Source organism: Ruditapes philippinarum, unplaced genomic scaffold (assembly GCF_026571515.1).
Source record: "Ruditapes philippinarum isolate M1 unplaced genomic scaffold, ASM2657151v2 ctg1207_1_1_1_1, whole genome shotgun sequence".
Lineage (NCBI taxonomy): Eukaryota > Metazoa > Mollusca > Bivalvia > Venerida > Veneridae > Ruditapes > Ruditapes philippinarum.
In genome coordinates this window covers 162891-185415 of record NW_026863877.1, presented here as the reverse complement: position 1 = coordinate 185415, position 22525 = coordinate 162891, and the positions used below count along the sequence as shown (strand labels likewise).

Genomic DNA, 22525 nt, shown 5'->3' with positions numbered 1-22525 from the left:
ACAGTGAAAATACGGAAAATGAAAATACGCATTTTATTTCATCAATATTTCTCAATATTTCATTTATAAGTATATCCCATATAATAAATAAATATTCAATCAAAATAAACAAAAATTTAATTTGCAATCTCCTCACAATGATAAGGGGAGATCACTGCACAGAAAAATTAGCGGCGTTCAATCTAAATATTACCGAATATTCTGTGATTCAAATTATCCAGAACCCCGGTCAAAGTCCCCGGATAACGTCCGATGTTCTCGTGATTCATCAGGTTGCTGTATCGATTCAGGAACACGACTACAATTCAAAATAGCTCCAGACATCAGGCAGGATGGCAGACCAAGTGGAAGCCGAGGGTCAGCCAGCTCAACCTGTCCAGTCTGTGGCAGATCCGGATAAATTTGTCACATATTTAGAACGGTGTGTGCCTGTTTTACTCGACGATTGTGATGGCACATCTGCATCTTTCAAGGCCGCGCTGTCAGATCGCAATAATGTCGAGCAGATAAAAAAGTTTCTAAGTGATCCACAAACACCAACGTTACTGGTACAACGCTCATCTACTAAAGGTATGTAATTCAAACACTTTCACAAAAAATAGTTGCCATTGGTTGTTTTAAATTATTTTCCCTGAAAATTATGGAAATGAATCATCATCTCGCAAGTTGGCAATGAGCCAAATTTTAAGAAGTCATCTTGATGGGGCTGCATTTTTACTTATATTGTATACTAAATAACTGGTGATGTTAAACACAACGGTAAGTTCATGGATCAATATTCCAAAAATTTATTCAGTCTCTGTTTTCTGGGTCTGTTTTCTGAATTATGCTTTCCATGAGTTGCAGGACCGCTAGGGAGGCACGGAAAAGAGTCAACTCGACCCTATACCAACTCGGCACGGGTCGACTCGGCACGGGTCAACTCGGCCCACTTTACAAAAATATATATAACGTATTAACTTTGCTTTGCATGTTGTTAAGGTAAATGAATAATAAGAAATATCTTATTATTATATAAATGATACATTGTACTTCTTCTGAAATAAAGTATATTTAGAAAAAAATGTTATTTATCTGTTTTACAGATTCGATAATATTAATATAGATCTAGATTCTAATAAAATGTGTTTGTAAAGTAATATTTAAAAAAAATGAAACAAAAACGTGTAGAAATACAGTGAGATACGCAATCGTTTATCTTTACTCGCAATTCTACTGATAAGAAAAGCCTGTCTGCTGCTAGTTCGAAACTGTCAATCCGTGTATTATAAATAATTACAATAATTACAATAAATAGTGTTAACACAAACCTAAATATTAATAATTGAAAAGTGGGCCGAGTTGACCCGTGCCGAGTTGGAATAGGGCCGAGCTGACTCGGGGGCCGAGTACGTTTTAGGGCCGAGCTGACCCGGATTCGGGAGGCACCACAGGAGCCTGAAATTATATCAAAAACAAAAAAATAACGATTTAAAAAAAAAATCCCATATACATACTATAAAAAACACAAGGAAGGCAACAACATTTCCCCACCCACCGCTACATTTACAAGGAATATTTATAAAAATGCCTGGGATTTACTTCCGAGCACTTTTAATCAATAAAGCACATTAAACTCTTTCAGAAACACTGATTACTCTTATCAACTATCCAACTATTACGCCAATTGAATGAATTTATCACTGCATTTCTCCCATCGTCGGTTCCATTGCCAGTTCTGTGCTAAATTCCGTCATACCGTCATTGACTGGTTTTTGTAGATCCCGAAATTCTATCAAAAACGAAAAAGAACGATTTAAATAAAAATCCCATATTATAAATACTATTATAAATATAGGATTTTTATTTAAATCGTTCTTATTTTTTTTTGTTTTGGAAAGAATTTCGGTATCTACAAAGACCGGTCAATAACGGTATGACGGAATTTAGCACAGAACTGGCAATGGAACCGACGATGGGAGAAATGCAGTGATAAATTCATTCAATTGGCGTAATAGTTGGATAGTTGATAAGAGTAATCAGTGTTTCTGAAAGATTTTAATGTGCTTTATTGATTAAAAGTGCTCGGAAGTAAATCCCAGGCGTTTTTATAAATATTCCTTGTAAATGTAGCGGTGGGTGGGGAAATGTTGTTGCCTTCCTTGTGTTTTTTATAGTATGTATATGGGATTTTTTTTTTAAATCGTTATTTTTTTGTTTTTAGCTCGACTTTTCTATGAAAAGAGGAGCTATCCTACTCGCCCCGGCGTCGGCGTTAGCGTTGGCGTCACACCTTGGTTAAGTTTTTCGTACCACCCCACTTTATTTCAGAAGTATTACAAGTATGGCTTTGAAACTTACCATACTTGTTCACCATCATAACCTCCATCTACAGACAAGAGTACATAACTCTGTCAAGGTTTTTGACAGAATTATGGCCCTTTTTTGACTTAGAAAGTGTATTGAGCTTGGTTAAGTTTTTTGTACCACCTCACTTTATTTCAAAACCATTGGAGGTATTGCTTTGAAACTGACCATACTTGTTTACCATCACGACCTTCATCAACAGACAAGAGGACATAACTCTGTCAAGGTTTTTGACAGAATTATGCCCCTTTTTGACTTAGAAAATACATTGAATATGGGTAAAATCCACTTATTGCCTTAACCCTTTGAGATATTGCTTTGAAACTTTTAATGCTATTTCACATCATTACCCCCATCTGTACGCAAGAGAAGGTAACTCTGTCAAGGATTTGTTTTAAAAATTAAGGCCTTTTATCGACTTAGAATCTTGGTTAAGTTTTTAGTACCAGTCCACTTTTTGACTGAACTGTTTGAGATATTAATTTGAAAGTTGGAATACTTGGTTACCATCATGGTCCCAAAACATGGGCAGGAGAAGGTAATTCTGTTAAGGATTTTATTTGAATTATGGCCCTTTTTGACTTAGAAACTCAGTTAAGATTTTCATTCTTGTCCACTTGTTGACTTAACCATTTGAGATATTACTTTGGAAGTTGGAGTTCTTATGTGCCATCATGAGACCTATCTGTAAGCAAGAGAAGATAACTCTGTGAAAATGTTTCTTGATTTGTACTTAGAAATTCCTAGTTAAAGTCTTGTGTGCCCTTAACTGTCAAAGTTTTGTTTTATAGGCAAGCACTAAAAAAGTCGAGCGCGCTGTCCTTCTGACAGCTCTTGTTGATATAATTTCAGGCTCCTGTGGAGGCACAAAGGACTGCTTAGCAGTCCTTAGCAGTGTTTAGTAGGACCGCTGTTGGGTTTTTCTCAACCACTGATGCTTGGGGGTCAGATTCTGCCTCCCAACATAAAATTCCCCTGTAAACACTTTATCGGAAATATTTTAACACGAATGGGACATCTGTTGGAACAATAAGACTTGTTTTCAAACAATTTGTACATATATGAAAAAATACCGTTTACCATTAAGTCTCAATAAAGTAAAGATTGCAAACTCCCAAATGTAAACGGTCCAACCAATAGTCAATACGCGACCAGAGCCTAGAATACATTTGTGCTCTTGTTTCCCTTCTTGAGCCCGGACACAACACTATAATTCTCTCATGACTTAAACTTGCCGGAAATGACGATAAAATGCTCGAGTAGTCGAAAGCAAGGGTTTCGCTTCAATCGCTTGTGGTTTTATCAAGTATTTCTAGAGAAATTGCCCAGGACATAGTGAAACCATTCCATAATGTTGTGTTATTAGTTCCTTGAGTGCTTGAAATTAAATCAACAAGTTTTACAGGAATAATGATAAACATCACTGTGAAGTTTCGCAAATGCGGTTTTGCATACATGTGGATTTTTTCAGCTTTGTTAGTGTTATTGCCCTTGACTAAGTATAAATTTGCAATTTTTAACTTGTTCATGCATAGCTCAAAAAGTATTTGACCTGTAGGCCTGAAAGGTTTACAAGAATGTTGGTCAGCACGTGTACTTTACTACTTATGCATTTTAGGGTTTGCTTGTGGATTTATTCAGTGTTTGTAAAATTTTTGCCCTTACTTAGTAAAAGAATTTTAGTTTACAACTTGTGGCACATGTAGCGTTGTGGCACATGTAGCCCAAAAAATATTTGACCTAGAGTCATAAGATTGACAAAACAGTGGAGTGTGGGGGCACCCGTGTCCTATGGACACATTTCTTGTTTGTTGTAATTTCATACAAGTGTCCCTTCAGTGATTTTCCTGCTTATATAATAGACTCTGATAAAAGGCCTCTTCCCAATTGAAATTTTCTTTAAAATCATGCAGTTTTCCCAAAAATCTGAACTTAAACCTGCTTTTTTACTTCCCAAATTAGCAATTTAAGTGAAAATTTTTCGCATAATCAAGTGGCTAAGTGAGGAAAAACACTGCCCTTTTTTTTAATTTCGTAACAGAACAGCTTTAATGGAGTATAGGATCAAAACACAATGATAGGAAAATGTGTATTTGGGTATGTTTAGTTATGTCTTAGGGTAAGTATATATTGTAAGGATTTTTGTGCCCCCACTTTCATATATGGCACAAAATCACATTTATTTTTCACCCCCACATGACAAGGGATACAGGGATACATGGGTTACACAAAGGTTACAGTGGGATACAGTGAATTTCCATTATGTAACAGATCTTTTTAAAATTAAATTTTGACTTTTTTGTTATTTATTTCACCTCAAGATTTATTTGAATTAAAAAAAAAAAGATCTAATTTTACTTATAATCGATAATCCATTAACATTACCACATCAAAGGGGCTTGTTAGCTGAGTAATTCTTAGTGGCGGGCACTTAGATTTACCCTTGTCTGTCCGTCCATCCGTCCGTCTGTTCTCTTTTGTGTCGCAAGTAACTCAAAAAGTATTTGACCTAGAGTCATGAAACTTTACAGGAATGTTGATCAGCAAGTGTAGTGCACCTGGGTATTTTCATCTGGATATTTTTAGTAGTTTTAGAGTTATTGCCCTTGACTAAGTAAAATTTTGCAATTTTCAACTTGTGTCCCATGTAACTCAAAAAGTATTTGACCTAGAATCATGAAACTTTACAGGAATGCTGATCAGCAAGTTTAGTTGTGCACCTGGGTATTTTCGTGGAATATTGATCAGCATATGTAGTTGTGCACTGGGTATTTATGTCTGGATTTATTTAGTATTTTTAGAGTTATTGCCCTTGACTTATTAAATTTTTGCAATTTTCAACTTGTGTCGCATGTAATTCAAAAAGGATTTGACCTAGAGTCATTAAACCTTATGGGAAGGTTGCTCAGCATATGTAGTTGTGCACCTGGGGTTTCGCTTGTGGATTTATTCAGTATTTGAAGAGTTATTTCCCTTGACTTAGTAAAAACCGTTTCATTATGTTGTTATTTGTTCCTTGAGTGCTTGAGTTAGAATCAACAAACTTCACGGGAATAATGATCAACATCACTAAATTACAGGAATAATGATTCACATCACTGTGACGCTATGCACCTGGGACTTTGCATGTGGATTTTTTTCAGTTTTGTTTAAGTTATTGCCCTTGACTTACAGTAGTATAAATTTGCAATTTTCAACTTGTTCATGCATAGCTCAAAAAGTATTTGACTTGTAGGCCTGAAAGTTAACAAGAATGGTGGTCAACATGTGTACTTATGCACCTTGGGGTTTGCTTGTGGATTTATTCAGTTTTTGTAAAGTTCTTGCCCTTTACTTAGTAAAAGATTTTTAGTTTTCAAAAAATATTTGACCTAGAGTCATAAGATTGACAGAACAGTGGCGCGGTGGGGGCACATTTCTAGTTTTTGGCTTATTTTATAGCCGATATTTGGTCAGATTCCCAATTGAAAATAGTAATTTATTTTCCCAATTCACAGGAAAAAAATCCCTATTGCAAATTACAAAATAAGAATATTAAATAATAAATTGTAAAATCTTTGAAAATAAGAGCTTCTTCACTGTTATGGTGTTTAAATTTTGAATATGCCATCCTAGACAGTGATTCTTTGGATTCATTTAATCACTGCAAACTTAGTCATGCATTTTTTCCTAAATTTTAACAAAACCTCACTGAAATTCCAAATAGGGTATGGGTCATGTTCCCAAAATCCTGGAAAAAAACCCTGTATTGTATTCAGAATTAAAACAGCTTTTTAATACAAATATTTATTTTTAGTAAATTTGGGCAATATTTGGGTATTTCATGCTGCCTCTCAAGGTCTTACCAAATGTGTGTTAGGGAAAAAAAGGACATTTTTTTATACATAAAAGTATCTATATTGTATCTGTCAAATTTCTGGGCCCCTGATAATTTAGCATGCAATTAGTTTTCAGAATCTTGATTTCTTTAGCAATTAGTTCTTTCACTCTCCAAATAGGTAAGGCCGTTGTAATTATAAACATTTATGTATTCATATCTTTACTGTACCACTGTGTATCAATGTGCAGGTTTAGTACATAGTTTCATGGCCAGTTATCAGTATTAAAAGTGATAATGATTTGCCCTAGTTAAATGATAATTTAATGTTCTAAATCATTATCAAAAAATAATTAGTTTAACTATATGAGCCGCATCACGACAAAACCAACATAATGGGTTTGCGACCAGCATGGATCCAGACCAGCCTGCGCATCTGTCAGGATGCATGCTGGTCGCTATCAGTTTCTCTACTTGTAATAGGGTTGGTAAGCTAACAGCATGGATCCTGATCAGACTGCGCAGGCTGGTCTGGATCCATGCTGGTTGCAAATTCATTATGTTGGTTTTGTCGTGACACGGCTCATATGTTTCATTTCAAAGACCCTGTCAGATTTGAAGAAAGTAAGCTGACACCTTTTTTGTAGAATGTTCAAGAATAGAATTATTGAGTATTTTCTTTTATACATTTACCAGATGAGTCTGAGGAAGTTGCAGACAGTGGGGAAGGAGACGGTGAGGCCGGAGTGTCATACATCATATCCTCAGATGTGCATTTCACAAGCTCCAAAATATTCAGGTTACATTTTTAAAAAATAATTCAAGTTGTCACACTTCTGAAAAATATTTTAATCCAAAAAATACTTTTCTAAAAGGGATAGTAAGTATCTCATATTATCGTTTGACTAAATGCTTTTTCGTGCTGTTTAAATGTATGTATGATTATCAATTACATATTTTTTAGCACTACTTACTGATTTACCAAGAGAAGAGTTACTGTAGTGTCGTTGTTAATTGCTATTTCAGTTTGGTATTTATCAAGAGAGGAGCTGTGGTTGAGGCAGATAAATCATTTCCCTCGCAGCTTCAAATTATGAATCTCAGCGATGGTTCCCCTTATGAAGCACTGCATTCCTACATCAGCCATGCTGTATCCCCTTACTTTAAGTCCTATATTAGAGAAACTGGCAAAGCTGAGAGGTAATGATTTACACTTGAAAATTTGTCTACTCAATAATGTTTTAACTTATTTCATTATCATTGTAATTTTTTTTTTACTGTCAAATAAATTGAGTGTTTATGATAAGTTTTGCCATGTACATGTATAAGTTTTAATGTGTATCTTTACTGTATGATATTATTTCTGTGATAGTTTGAAGTGTTTAAGATAATTATTACAGACAAGTCACAAGTGGCATCATTATTTCATTGCAATATGTTATTTATGATAAAGAAGAGTTTTGAATGTTTAGGGATGGTGACAAGATGGCTCCAGCAGTTGAGAAGAAGATTGTTGACCTTGAGATGGGACTTCTACATCTCCAGCAAAATATAGATATACCAGAGATCAGTTTACCTATACATGCTGTTGTGTCTTCTGTTATAAAAAAATGTGCTGAGGAAGGTAGGAAGCCTAAGGTTGAAGATTTTGGAGACAAAGTTGAGGATGCACAATTTTTAAATGCTTTACAAAGTGGTGTTAACAGATGGATTCGAGAAATACAGAAGGTAAAAATGTTATTTTTTGCTATTCTCAACTTTAACAACATTATTTCACAAGTTATTTTACTATTTTATGGACTTGTTTATATGATGATAACGGAGTATGATAAATTTGTAAACATGATAGAAAAAGTTGTGTAACTATCAATTATTGAATATAATGAAAATGCAGCATGTTTTTATTAATAGAGCACAAAAGCTGATATTATACATGTATAAATTCAGGTGACTAAGCTTGACAGGGATCCCTCATCAGGCACAGCTTTACAGGAGATCAGTTTCTGGTTAAACCTTGAGCGAGCTTTGTTGAGAATTCAGGAGAAAAGAGAGAGCCAAGAAATTGTCCTAACATTGGATATCTTAAAGCATGGCAAAAGATTCCATGCTACTGTCAGTTTTGATACAGATACAGGTATGATCAATTTTTAGCTTAAAAGTTATTTTGAATTTAACATTTAAAGACCATATTTGTCCTAGTCTTAAATTTGTCACTAATTTGAGATGTCAGTTGGTGGGCTAGAGTAGTTTAATTTTAGCTAGAGGGCTTTTTATTTGTTGTCAATTTTACTGCACATTTCTTTCCTATTTAGATATCAAAAATAGGGCCTTAGATGTATGTGTTTGGAAATTCAGATTTATGATTGTATCTATGGAATTTCAAGGTCATTTCTTTCATCTTTAAAAGCTGCAATTTTTCACAATTTTAACCTCCATAACCAAATAATGCTGTAGATTTGAGGCTAAAACCGGCATGATTTTACAAGCACTTTTTATATGTTACTGGTAAGTGTTGTTGTTTTTTTCAGGCCTGAAAGCTGCTATGACCACTGTGAATGACTATAATCAACTGATGAAGGATTTTCCATTAAATGACTTGCTGTCTGCCACAGAATTAGACCGTATACGTGTTGCTCTACAGGCAATCTTCCAACACCTTAGGAAGATCAGACCCACAAAATACCCCATACAGAGAGCCCTTAGATTGGTAGAGGCTATCTCCAGGGATCTTAGCACACAGCTATTAAAGGTAAAGTTCATTGAACGCCACCTTTCCTTGTTGATCTTGCTTATCATATTTGATAAAAGATTGCTGTCAAGACTTGAACTTTCTTTAACAACAATAAGATGGTATCCTTCAGATAAATTTTTATAGCATGATATTTGAAAGTGAACATAGATTAGTAGATTAAATCAGTGTGAACCGTCGTCTTTACTGCATGCTTTTTCAGGTTGTACTAAGTGACAAGTATGAACTCTTATACAGTTTCATAAAGACTGTGAATCAGGAGAATATGTTGTAGGAATATTAGTTTTAAAAACTGTTCATGCATGGTTTCTGATTTCAGAGACACAATTCTAAATCTAAGAAAGTTTATTTTATTTTAAATATAAATTTTAAAAAAGTAATGAAAAGTCTTTTATCATGTTAGTTACATTTACCAACATTGCGAAATATCAAAATCTGAATGTATGACTTTAAATTTGTTGTTTACTTGCAAGGAACATGGTCACATATTGTTTAATTTGTTCAGGTACTTGGTACAAGACGTTTGATGCATATACCATATGATGAGTTTGAGAAAGTGATGTCAGCATGTTTTGATGTATTTTCTACCTGGGATGACGAGTATGATAAGTTACAAGGTTTACTGAGAGATATCGTCAAGAAAAAGAGAGAGGAACACTTACGTATGGTCTGGCGTGTAAATCCTGCACATAAACGCTTGCAGGGGCGTCTTGATCACATGAGGAAGTTAGTACAAAATATTACATTTTTGTAGCACTGCAACAGATTTCAATTATTTGTTTAAGTCTACATGTCTTTGTTTAAATTTTGAATGAAGTTAAGTTTTGAACCCATTTGTAAAACATGTGCAGTCCTATATTGATATATTTAAATAAGTAAGCTAGTAATTTATTTTTTTAAATCTTGAGAAAAATGACCAGGTAAGTGGCATGATCATTGTTAGTTATTGATGTATCATTGATAATTCTGTTAATGAGTTAATCATGAAAATTAAAACAATATCCTATGTCTTTCTGTTGAATATTTATGTTGTGAAGAGACTTATAAAAATATATTAAATCTTGTGATTAACTGTGATTGATTGTTTTCCCAGATTCCGTCGCCAGCACGAGCAGCTTCGACAAGTGATTGTAAGAGTATTAAGACCTGTGACCAGTAAACAGAAGCCTGGTACACCTCTAGAGGAGATCGCACCAAAGCTTGAACCTGTTGTAGATGAGGCAGCTGATGCTAATGCTATTGAGGTAAATATCTGACTATTTCAATTTGATAGGTTGTACAATAACAACAACTGTATGTAGAAATCATTTCACTATATATATATTTTCTTTAATTGTAAAATTAACTTCTTTTGCAATAGTGATTTTTTTTCAAATCTGTATTTTTATATGATTTATTTTTCCATACTGTTTATCTGCAATAATAAGAGGATATTTTTTCGTTTGCGTGAAATATGGAATATATTTTCACGAAACATGATAAAATGCCACATATTTTCACGAGCCGGTACGGCGAGTGAAAATATGTGGCATTTTATCATGTTGAGTGAAAATATATACCATATTTCACAAAAAACGAAAAAATAACCTTTTTATTTAATTTCGTTATCAAAGAAAATGGTAACGAATCCCCTTGCTTGCTACCAACTGCAATTGTACAGCGCGCAGTAATTTATGCGTAAGCACGCGCTGTTTGGCGCTACATTGTGACGTCATGTAAACAACTCTTTAAACGTCTGTACAGCGTTAATTACTGAATTAAAGATATTGGTGTTCGGATTAATTTTCTTAGTTAGGCCATTTTCTATCATGCTAGATAGTTTTCAAAACAATATTCAAGAAAAAGTTGTTTTGTATTTATCAGATTTTTCAAACAAAACGGCGAAAGAAGTCCCTTAAAATAAATATGAGTTTTGACTCCGCCCACTTTCATATTTATATTTCATATTTATTTTTAAAAAATATGAAATATATTTGACTGATATAGCACCATATTTCATGGGTAAAATTAAATAAGTTAAGTGTATCCAAAATAAACTAATCCAAATTTTTTGTTATTGGCAAAAAACAATTTAATTTAATGATGATAAGAGGCCCCTGAGGTCTACCATCACCAGTAAAGCTGGTAAGTCACCATATGACCTCTACCAGTTAGAAAACTCAAAAAAGATCATGTTTAAAACATTTAAATTTCTATATCAACAGGAGGTAAACCTAGCATATGAGAATGTGAAGGTTGTAGACGGTCTGGATGTTTCCAAGGAAGGATCTGATGCTTGGGAAGCTGCCATCAAAAGGTATGGTTACATTAATCTCCTTTATGCATACTTGTTTCACTTGTTTTTTTATGTGGAAAGAAACCTTAAATTCACTATGCCACTGTTAATGTGTTTTTAAGCTGAATTTAGTATATGAAGAGTGTTTGTAAATTCTTGCCCTCATTCTCAAGTTACTTTTTAGTATCTGTTAATCAAGTGTAACTTTACAAGGATATGAACGCATTAATTATATTTTGTAAACAGTTAATGGTTGTTTGCATTGAGTTTATTAACAGGTTATGTTAATAAACAGTTCATTTTAGTTCATAAAAAGTTGTTTTAATAGTCTATACACATTTTAAGGTTGTTAACATAGATTTTATAAACAGTTAATGGTTATTTACACATAGTTTATGAGCAGTTTATGGATGTGTACATAGTATGTATTAATAGTTTATGGTTGTAACTTGTTTACATAATGTATTAAAAGTTCATGGTTGTTTACATAGAATGTATTAAAAGTTTATTAACAAAAATTTATGGATGTATATATAGAATGTACTAATAGTTTATGGTTGTTTATATAGCATGTATTAATATTTAATTGTTGTTGACATAGAGTTTATAAACAGTATGTTAACTTATATTTACTAGGTATGATGAGAGGATAGATCGAGTAGAGACAAGAATTACAGCACGACTACGTGACCAGCTAGGTACAGCCAAGAATGCCAATGAAATGTTTAGAATCTTCTCACGTTTCAACGCTCTGTTTGTACGACCACATATTCGTGGAGCTATACGTGAATATCAGACACAGCTCATGCAGAGGGTGAAAGATGATATCGAGTCTCTACATGAGAAGTTCAAGGTACCATATAACAATTAAATGTATTTAAATCAATAAGGGATTAAAATTTTGTTATTCATTTATTATTATTGGTTCTTTAGAAGAGTATTTTTGTATGTAAACTCGATAATTTTCAGCGACATCATTTCAATTTTATCTATTGTTGTGATTATGTAGAAATGGTGTTAATGATACAGGTAATATAACATTAACTAATTTTGGCTTACGTAAATTAATATAAAAATGGGATTTAGTATTTTATAGAAAAGAACAAATGCATTGATTTCATAAGTTTTTCGACACATTTGACAAATTTAAAGCAATGATGTGATTTTGACATATTTTATTACCCAGGTTCAATATCCACAAAGTAAGACATGTAGAATGAGCAAGGCTAGAGATTTCCCCTCAGTATCTGGTAGTATCATCTTTGCTAGACAGGTATGACTCTTTGTTATTCCCTTACAATGATCTTCTTTTAAACCATTGTAATCAACAGACGCAGTTAGGATGTACTTATGTTATGCAGCAAATTGAAAAATTATCTGCTGAACTAATGTTGTAATAAACTGGTATTAAAAATGTGTAATATAAATAAGAAACAGGAAATAAGAACAGAAATTCAAGTCAGGTTTACACATGTATTTAGTTTACAAGTTAGCTTCATAGATGAGTTTGTTACAATACAAGTTATGTTATCAGCATATTTTGAATTGAATGTTTGTATATTATAGATTGAGCGACAATTGACTGCGTATCTGAGGCGTGTAGAAGATGTTCTTGGAAAAGGATGGGAAAATCATGTTGAAGGTCAGAAATTGAAGGCCGATGGTGATAGCTTCAGAAATAAACTTAACACCCAGGAACTGTTTGAAGATTGGTCTAGAAAAGTTAGTATGGCATTTTGTTTTTCAGTAATATATTTACAGTTAATATGCCGTTCAAAGAGGAATAATTGTTTTAAAGTAAGATAGTCTTTTAATGTATAACATACAATGTTTGCAGCTTCATTTGATTCTAGAATGTTATCAGATTAGAAGTATATTGAAGTCAAACACTCTCACTAACTATATATTATGTATATAGGTGACTCAGAGACAGCTGCAGGTGTCTGGTAGAATTTTCACAATAACCAGCATCAAGTCAAGGATTCCTGGTAAAGGAAATGTTCTCAAACTGGGTGTTAACTTTCAGAAAGACATTATTACTCTCTCTAAGGAGGTAAGTTATGGTAGATTTATGTAAATTACTGAGTATCTGTGGCTGTCATGATGCATATATATAAATGAAAGGCTATACATGTCTATTGTGAGAGTAGGCTCAATGATACAGCATCTGTTTGTTGTTGGGCATGAACAATGGTTAATTCATTTGAAAGTACATGACTTTTTCTCATTAGAAATGGATGGATCATTATCCAACTCTGTTTATAGCATCTTACCAAATGTAACAGAATTAAACATTAAAATATTTGCTGTCTAAGTACTTAAAATTAATTGGAAAAACTGCTGAGAATGGAATAAAACTTATAAAGTAAGGTATGAATTGAATGACATTTTTAACTTGTTAAATATAATTACAGGTGAGAAACATGAAATGGCTGGGTTTTCGTGTTCCACTATCTATAGTGAACAAGGCTCATCAAGCGAACCAACTTTACCCATTTGCCATGTCTCTGTTTGAGAGTGTTCGCACTTATCAACAGACCCTAGAAAAAGTTGATGAACGTCCATCAATACATTTACTTGTAGCAGGACTTCACAAGGAGGTCCAGAAACTTATTGAAGAGGTTTGTTAAAACACTTTCTTTTATCATGTATGTCTGTAATACATAACAAGGAAAGAAAAACAGAAAAATGTGCTGTTTGATTTATGTGTTTATTTCAAGTGATAGTAAAATCCTAAAATTTGTCATGTATTTAATCTAAACATTTGCTATTGAAGAATGTGTGTTTATAACTTACATTTATTCATACACATTGTATTAATATGAAAATGCTATTTCATACACAACTGTATTAATATGAAAAGCTATCAATATTATGTATACATGTTACAGGGAGTACAGCTTGTGTGGGAATCCTACAAACTAGACCCATATGTACAAAAACTTGCTGACACATTGGTCAATTTCCAAGAAAAAGTAAGATATTTTTACTGCAACATTTAGTTAAACAATTTTGCATCAAAACTCAAAGGAAAGAAGCTGGAGGAAAATTATAATAGCGTTATATAATGTTTAATCAATGAAATAGAAATTTTGGAATATAGAGAGTATTCTTTCTTTGCCAGTTTTAATAAATTTCTGTTACCTTGGTTAAAATTATACCCTTTAAAATGTAAAGGTATAAATTATAAATGAGGCTGAGTTCGTTCAATAACTTTCAATTGAAATGTCCATTAGTTTATGATCTCAGTATATTATAAGCTACAAGTATTTAACCCATCACTTGATATAAATGTAATAAGTTTTTGATGATAATACAGGTGGATGATTTGTTAGCTATGGAACAGGAGATAGATCTGGAAGTAAAGTCACTAGAGACTTGTGCATACAGTAGTACAACATTCAGTGAGATACTGGGCAAGATACAGAAAGCTGTAGACAATCTTAGTCTACATTCCTACTCTAACCTACCACAGTGGGTAGCCAGGCTCGATGATGAGGTTTGTGGATATTATGTTATTTATTTTGTTTACAAACTGTTACACCTTTTGTCTTGACTTTGGTATGAAAAATGTATGGAGACAGATTAATGGAAGTATATGAACTTAACATTTATATAGGCATAGTCTAATGCAAGCAATTGCAGATGCTGAATGTCAGTATTTCATTTATGTTACATTTTATATAATAGATTTGTATATGAATATAATTATTTTGCCGTATTTAACAGGTGGAGAAGAGACTTGCAGGACGTCTAGAGATAGCATTGGATGCCTGGAACAAATGTTTACTGGGTAAGAAAGAAGATCATGTTGACTACAGTATGGATACTGATACACCACAATCAGCTAGCATGAAACTTGGAGGAGAACCAAACATCAAGGTAAACTAATCATAAACACATTTTAATAAAGGAATCAAATTTTTTACATTTTAAGTGAGTGTATTTTTCAAAGAGATGTTAGAGGTTTGAGTTAAGAAAAGTGATTGTTGCTTCTTATGTGAAAGTTTTTTTCCTCTCTAGCTTAAAATGATTTATTTGATAAATTTGTAACCAATTGTTTAATAAATTGTCTCGTACCGTTTAACATAGAGAACTGTTTGTATCAAGAAATACTTTTTCTACTGATATTTCAGTGTTTCATGAGACAGTATAGATGTTCTATTTTGTTTTCAGCCAATGATTCATGAGTTGCGTATAACAAATCAACTGATCTATGTTAACCCACCAGTTGAAGAGGCTCGAGTCAACATCATGCAGGAACTGTTTGGCTGGGAAGCCATTGTCACCAGTCTCCCTAAAATAAAGCACTCTAGATACCAGGTAAGTGCATTCTTCCAAGTTGGAATGTTAATGACTCAGAAATTATGAGATTTACATTGGTTTGTAATAAGGCTAATTTGAGGCGCATTCATTCATTTCCTTATTTTTTAAAATCTAGGGACAGTAATGTCAGTAAAAGCGGAGTGCATGCAGTGGATGCTGGTAGCTCCATGATAGTATTGACAGTCAACAATAATATTTCCATAGCAATAGGATAGATAGGACACTGTGAAAGTCAAGTGGCAACACAATGATGTTATGAGGGCCTCGTGATATTTCCCATTTTCATAAACATAACTTTTTGCAGTTTCATGGCAGTCTAAAAATCTGAAGAAATACCATGCCAGTGCAGAGGAAACTCATTATAGTGTGACAAGTTCATTACCAAATATAATTTTACAACAGACTGTAAAAATTGTATTTTTGTTCCAGGTTGGTTTGGATGTAGAATCTGAGGCAGCTGCCACCTACAAGAATGTTCTAACAAAGTTGCCTGGTGGAATGAAAGTCATTGAAGAATCTTACTATGCTATACAGAAAACTGTTAAAGAAATGGAGAACTATATCATGGTAACACTCATTCCTTTATGTCATAACATATTTACATATTTAGTCTTTGATGAATTCATAAGCTTCTTATTTTTTCAATTTTATGCAATAGTTGATGTAGCAGCATTGACAGTGCCTATTTATTTTAAGGTTCCTTGAAGTTTCAGAAGCTTTTCTATGATGGTTATATCATAATTATAGTAATTGAAGATCTATTTTGTATCCCACAAACCCTCTTCTTAATAACAAAAAAGCTTGGATTACTGTTTCACTGAATTTATGTGTAAAAATGTCATTCTGTATCCGTTTGTAATTTGTATAATGAAGATACATGTACTTTTAAATTTTTGCTTTTTGAGAGGTCACAAATACAAAGGTACACAATGTTAAATAAATGGCCATTTATTTTATGATTACAACTTTAGTTACATATGTTAATGTATATGACCTGTACACTGTAGGTATGGTTGAGGTACCAGGCATTGTGGGATCTTACACCAGATGGTCTTTATCAGAGGATGGGAGATCTACCTACATGGATGACAACACTGGAACAGATCAAGTAAGTGCAATGGTTGCTTCTTTATGTAATAATAATAATAATAATAATAATAATAATAATAATAATATTTTTATTTAAAGAAAGTAACACATTAAGAAAATGCAACAGCAATCATATACATGTATATGATGTAGGTTCATACCTAGTGTAATATGATATGGGGGGGATGTTTTCTGCCAGTTATATTCATACTCTAACCAAGGAAAATAGTAATAGTATTGGAAAATAATAGCATTACTTTTGAAATATGACTTAATTGAATTAACTTCCTTGTAGGTTTGAATGAGTTGATTGTTCTTAAAAGATTTAATAGAACAAGATTTTCAAATACTTTATTTATCATTAGGTCTGCAAGAAAGACTTTTGACACTTCTGAGACCCAGAAAGAGATTGGTCCAATTATTGTACAGTTTGGTAAAGTCCAGTCCAAGGTGACACTGAAATATGACTCCTGGCACAAGGATGTACTGAGCAGGTTTGGTGGCATGTTGAGCAATGAGATGACCGAGTTCCACTCTCACATACAGAAGTCACGATCCGAGCTGGAACAACAGTCTATAGACACTGCTAACACATCAGAAGCTGTTGGTCTAATCACACAAGTACAAGCATTGAAACGCAAGATGAAAAACTGGGAGAAACAAGTTGATGTTAGTATTTGGTTTCTTCCTTTCATTAAACCTATCAGAGTATTTTGCAGGATTTCTACAGAACTGTTGTAATTGATACAAAATGAAACCATTATGTACTTGTCCCATGATCTTAACTACAATGGAGGAATATACTGTAGATATATTATACGGACAAGTTCAGAAATGCTTAAAGATATAAATGGATAAATAAGTAAAATCAGATTTTGTCGGCCCTGAAAATGTTTAAAAAATTTACTTTGTTACCTGAGAATATAAGATGGTGTATTTTTCTGTGATTATATCATACTGAGCCATTTATTATTTTTACATATAGATGTATAAAGAAGGTCAGCGTATCTTAGAGAGACAAAGATTTCAGTTCCCCACTAACTGGTTATACAGTGACAATATTGAGGGAGAATGGGGAGCTTTCACTGACATAATGAAACGTAAGGATGGTTCTATACAGACCCAGGTAGCCAGTCTACAGATGAAGATTGTCTCCGAGGACAAGATTGTCGAGGGCAAAACATCGGATCTCCTTGTAGACTGGGAGAAAGATAAACCTGTTGCTGTAAGATTTCTGTTCAGAATGTTTTAATAAGTAATAATTCTGTTTAAAGATTCTGTAAATTGTCTACTTTCCTTTTAATTTTTTCCTAAAGGAATCTAGACCTGAATGAAATTTTTTATAATTGGTATGTACTTAATTATATTGAAAACAAAAATTATAGTGAAATGCTTGTTAAGTTATTAAAGAAGTGATATTTGTACATAAGAAGAATATCAGCTGGCATGAATATACATTTTACAATGATTCCCCTTTTCTGAACACCATTAGTTATTCAGTCTTAAGTAGATACTGAAAATATGTATACAAATAGTATTGCATTACCTTTTTAAATGTGTATAATGGTCATATCCAAATAATTTACATGTTATAACTTAATGAATACAGGGTGAGCTTCCACCAGATGAGGCATTAAAGGCTATAACAATATTTGAAGGCAAATTTACCAGACTAAAGGAAGAAAGAGATAATGTTGCTAAGGCAAAGGAGGCTCTAGAATTGGCCGAACCAGGTAATTTTTAGTGACTTAACAATTCTATGAGAAATCTAAATTACCAGCTGAAAAGTAGTTGCTATCTTTTCATATTTTAGATTGTTGATGTTATTGTAGATTTGTGTGTATTCATCTTACAAAAATATAAGTTTGTTTATTTGTAACCAAAATGCACTAAAATTATAAGTGAATTGTTGCATATTGTCCGACTCTGGGAAAAATTTTACTTTTAAAATTTCAAAGTATTTGGGATTTTTAAAACAGCTTCTATATTCAATAATTTTTTTTCCCCTCATTAGGGTCAGTTGAGCCCCAAATGAGGGGAGAGTACAGGTGTCATTGAAGAGTTTTCAAAGGGCCCCGAAGGGGGTCTGGACAGAACTTAAAGATTTTGGGCCAAAAAATTTGAAATGAAAAAAGAAAAACCCCCTTGGTCCTTTTGTGCAAACCCCGAAGGGGATGTATTAGTCCCGTAAAGCCCTGAAACTTTCCCGATATCAAGAAAAAATTTTACTTAAAGAATAAAACTTACATGAAGTCCTTTAAATTTTTCAATATGAAATTTTGGTGGGAAAATTTGAAGTTTTCTTTTACCCCTTTTTTACCCTTTGTTTTTTTAAGTTATTCAAAAAAATTTTTTTTGGGTTTTCAGGGTTCCCACAAAAGGGTTGATGGCCTGTTGAACCAAATGAAAGAATTACCTGCCAGACTGAGAGCTTATGCCTCGTATGAACATGTGAAGAGGCTATTACAAGGATTTGCTAAGGTTAGCATTCATAATACATGTATAACATTGCTGTTTTCTTGGCTCCCTTCATATTTATATTTGTTGTATATAAACAATTCAGCATTATGTGTGCTTTAGGTGTGCTTCATCTTGCCATAATCTTATATTTAATTTGCAATGAAAAAAGTAATATAGCTTTTGAGTGATTAGGGAATACAAATTTTAAATTTCTTTTGTTTTATTTCAAGGTGAATGTGTTGGTAGTTGAATTAAAATCTGAAGCTTTGAAGGAGCGTCATTGGAAACAACTGACTCGTCGTCTTGGTGTTAAGTGGGTGTTGTCAGATTTGACCTTGGGTCATGTATGGGATATAGACTTACTGAAGAATGAACATATTGTCAAAGATATAATCCTTGTTGCACAGGGAGAAATGGCTTTGGAAGAATTCTTGAAACAGGTAGGTAGCTTTTACAAGAATATGTATAGATAATAGATTGTTTGTACGGTAATGTCTGTTTCAGAACTACAATCATTAACTCTGGTGGAATTTGCAGGCTTTAAAGCTATGATTTTTGATAGATGAATACCTTAATTTATTTAATGAAATAACTTAAAATTTTTATATACTGTAGCTTATAAGTGTGATGTAGTTTTATCAATAACATTCACATGTACTTAAAATATTAGGTGAGTGAGACATGGAGAGCATATGAGTTGGACATGGTGAGTTACCAGGGTAGGTGCAGACTGATTCGAGGCTGGGATGACCTCTTCAACAAGGTCAAGGAACACATCAACAGTGTAATGGCCATGAAACTCTCCCCTTACTACAAGGTATACACAGTTTTTCTCAAAATATCTTAGTTAAAACATCTGAATTTATAAGTAAAAAGTTACTATCTAAGAGTACATCATTAATTAAGTAATCTGTGCATTATCTGCTTTTATGTGAACAGCAAATTTTTGTCTGAAGAAATAGTAACTTATATAATAACTTTATAATATATCTAGTATGAAATAAAAATTGTGTATGAATACATATATCTAGTATTGAATGTCTGTATTGCAGCAATTTTAGGAGGGAAACCCCGGGAGGGAGGGCAAGGTTAAAAAGAATCAATGCATTTTTTATGGGTTTTGGGTAGAATTTTAAGAAAATGGGGCCCATCTTGAAGGATTTTTTACAGGAAAATGCTGAATTCAACATTTCCCCCAGTAAGACACAAAAATTCCAGGGGGAAGTGGTTAATTTTAATATAGCTTTTTAATGATTTTTTTATTTCTTAAAAAACCAAATAATTTTTTTTTTAAATTTAAATTTCTGTTTTTCGCTTATGGTGTCTTGTTTATGAATTTGAATAACCTATAGAAATGATTAAAATTGAAGCATGCATTAAATAGACCCAAACATTATTGAGTGAACATTTGTTTTCAGAGTGAGTACAGAGTTCCTGGCATTAATGAAGAAGGTAGCCAAGTCTCCACTAGTGATGGATGTACTCAACATTCCTAACTCACAGAGACAGTTGGAGAGATTAGCCGACCTCCTCGGCAAGATACAGAAGGCTTTAGGAGAGTATCTAGAGAGAGAAAGGGCATCATTCCCAAGGTACATACACTTCTACATATATGTCTATATCAAAACATGTATATCGTACTATAAAGTTATTCAGATTTTTATGCCCCCATTTCGAAGAAAAGGGGGTATATTGCTTTGCACTTGTCGGTCCGTCGGTCCGTCGGTCCGTCGGTCCGTAGACCAAATGGTTTCCGAGTGATAACTAAAGAACCCTTAGGCCTAGGAACTTCAAACTTGGTATGGTGATTGGTCATGACCAGTAGATGAACCCTATTGATTTTGGGGTCAAGGGGTCAAAGGTCAAGGTCACATTGACCTTGTAAGCAAAAACGGTTTCCGATCAATAACTAAAGAACCTTAAGGCCTAGGAACTTCAAACTTGGTATGGTGATTGGTCATGACCAGTAGATGAACCCTATTGATTTTGGGGTCAAGGGGTCAAAGGTCAAGGTCACATTGACCTTGTAAGCAAAACGGTTTCCGATCAATAACTAAAGAACCTTAAGGCCTAGGAACTTCAAACTTGGTATGGTGATTGGTCATGATCAGTAGATGACCCCTATTGATTTTGGGGTCAAGGGGTCAAAGGTCAAGGTCACATTGACCTTGTAAGGAAAAACGGTTTCCGATCAATAACTAAAGAACTTTAAGGCCTAGGAACTTCAAACTTGGTATGGTGATTGGTCATGATCAGTAGATGACCCCTATTAATTTTGGGGTCAAGGTGTCAAAGGTCAAGGTCACATTGACCTTGTAAGCAAAAAACGGTTTCCAATCAATAACTAAAGAACTTTAAGGCCTAGGAACTTCAAACTTGGTATGGTGATTGGTCATGATCAGTAGATAACCCCTATTGATTTTGGAGTCAAGGGGTCAAAGGTCAAGGTCACATTTGACCTCTTGGGTAAAAACGGTTTCTGATCAATAACAAAAGAACCCTTAGGCCTAGGAACTTCAAACTTGGTATGGTGATTGGTTATGACCAGCAGATGACCCCTATTGATTTTGGGGTTAAGGGGTCAAAGGTCAAGGTCACATTGACCTTGTAGGTAAAAACGGTTTCCGATCAATAACGAAAGAACCCTTAGGCCTAGGGACTTCAAACTTGATATGGTGATTGGTCATGATCAGTAGATGACCCCTATTGATTTTGGGGTCAAGGGTTCAAAGGTCAAGGTCACATTGACCTCTTAGGTAAAAACGGTTTCCGATCAATAACTAAAGAACCCTTAGGCCTAGGAACTTCAAACTTGGTATGGTGATTGGTCATGACCAGCAGATGACCCCTATTGATATTGGGGTTATGGGGTCAAAGGGCAAGGTCACATTGACCTTGTAGGTAAAAATGCTTTCCAATCAATAACTTAAGAACCCTTAGGCCTAGGAACTTCAAACTTGGTATGGTGATTGGTCATGACCAGCAGATGACCTATTGATTTTTGGGTCAAAGGGTCAAAGGTCAAGGTCACATGGACCTTGTAGGTAAAAAACGGTTTCCGATCAATTAACTAAAAAGGCTTAGGCCTAGGAACTTCAAACTTTGTATGATGATTGGTCGTGACCAGCAGATGACCCCTATTGAGTTTTGGGTCAAGGGGTCAAAGGTCAAGGTCACATTGACCTTGTAAGTAAAAAGGGTTTCTGATCAATAATTTAAGAACGCTTAGGCTAGGAACTTCAAACTTGGTATGGTGATTTGTCATGACCAGCAGATTACCCCTATTGATTTTGGGATCAAGGGGTCAAAGGTCAAGGTCACATTGACATTGTAAGTAAAAACGGTTTCTGATCAATAACTAAAGAACTCTTCGCCTAGGAACTTCAATCTTGGCATGGTGATTGGTCATGAGCAGCAGATGACCCCTATTGATTTTGGGGTCAAAGGTCAAGGTCACATTGAC

The 22525-nt window shown here is 33.9% G+C and overlaps 1 protein-coding gene across 1 annotated transcript in view; it reads left to right on the top strand.

Moving 5' to 3' along the window:
• Nucleotides 1-224: 224 nt before the first annotated feature.
• The window catches only part of LOC132723631 (cytoplasmic dynein 1 heavy chain 1-like), a 64198-nt gene continuing 41897 nt past the window's right edge, over nucleotides 225-22525 (top strand). The window contains exons 1-29 of the mRNA XM_060708395.1: nucleotides 225-570; nucleotides 6860-6962; nucleotides 7190-7363; nucleotides 7636-7891; nucleotides 8111-8297; nucleotides 8692-8912; nucleotides 9418-9638; nucleotides 10006-10156; nucleotides 11117-11208; nucleotides 11824-12040; nucleotides 12374-12460; nucleotides 12754-12909; nucleotides 13106-13240; nucleotides 13602-13808; nucleotides 14079-14162; nucleotides 14507-14686; nucleotides 14917-15069; nucleotides 15364-15510; nucleotides 15943-16080; nucleotides 16521-16621; nucleotides 16968-17271; nucleotides 17588-17827; nucleotides 18212-18337; nucleotides 18620-18628; nucleotides 18970-19083; nucleotides 19293-19502; nucleotides 19733-19879; nucleotides 20057-20073; nucleotides 20481-20654. Coding sequence (XP_060564378.1) covers nucleotides 333-570; nucleotides 6860-6962; nucleotides 7190-7363; nucleotides 7636-7891; nucleotides 8111-8297; nucleotides 8692-8912; nucleotides 9418-9638; nucleotides 10006-10156; nucleotides 11117-11208; nucleotides 11824-12040; nucleotides 12374-12460; nucleotides 12754-12909; nucleotides 13106-13240; nucleotides 13602-13808; nucleotides 14079-14162; nucleotides 14507-14686; nucleotides 14917-15069; nucleotides 15364-15510; nucleotides 15943-16080; nucleotides 16521-16621; nucleotides 16968-17271; nucleotides 17588-17827; nucleotides 18212-18337; nucleotides 18620-18628; nucleotides 18970-19083; nucleotides 19293-19502; nucleotides 19733-19879; nucleotides 20057-20073; nucleotides 20481-20654 — 4589 coding nt within the window. The 5' untranslated portion in view covers nucleotides 225-332. The remainder of the gene's footprint in view (nucleotides 571-6859; nucleotides 6963-7189; nucleotides 7364-7635; nucleotides 7892-8110; nucleotides 8298-8691; nucleotides 8913-9417; nucleotides 9639-10005; nucleotides 10157-11116; nucleotides 11209-11823; nucleotides 12041-12373; nucleotides 12461-12753; nucleotides 12910-13105; nucleotides 13241-13601; nucleotides 13809-14078; nucleotides 14163-14506; nucleotides 14687-14916; nucleotides 15070-15363; nucleotides 15511-15942; nucleotides 16081-16520; nucleotides 16622-16967; nucleotides 17272-17587; nucleotides 17828-18211; nucleotides 18338-18619; nucleotides 18629-18969; nucleotides 19084-19292; nucleotides 19503-19732; nucleotides 19880-20056; nucleotides 20074-20480; nucleotides 20655-22525) is intronic.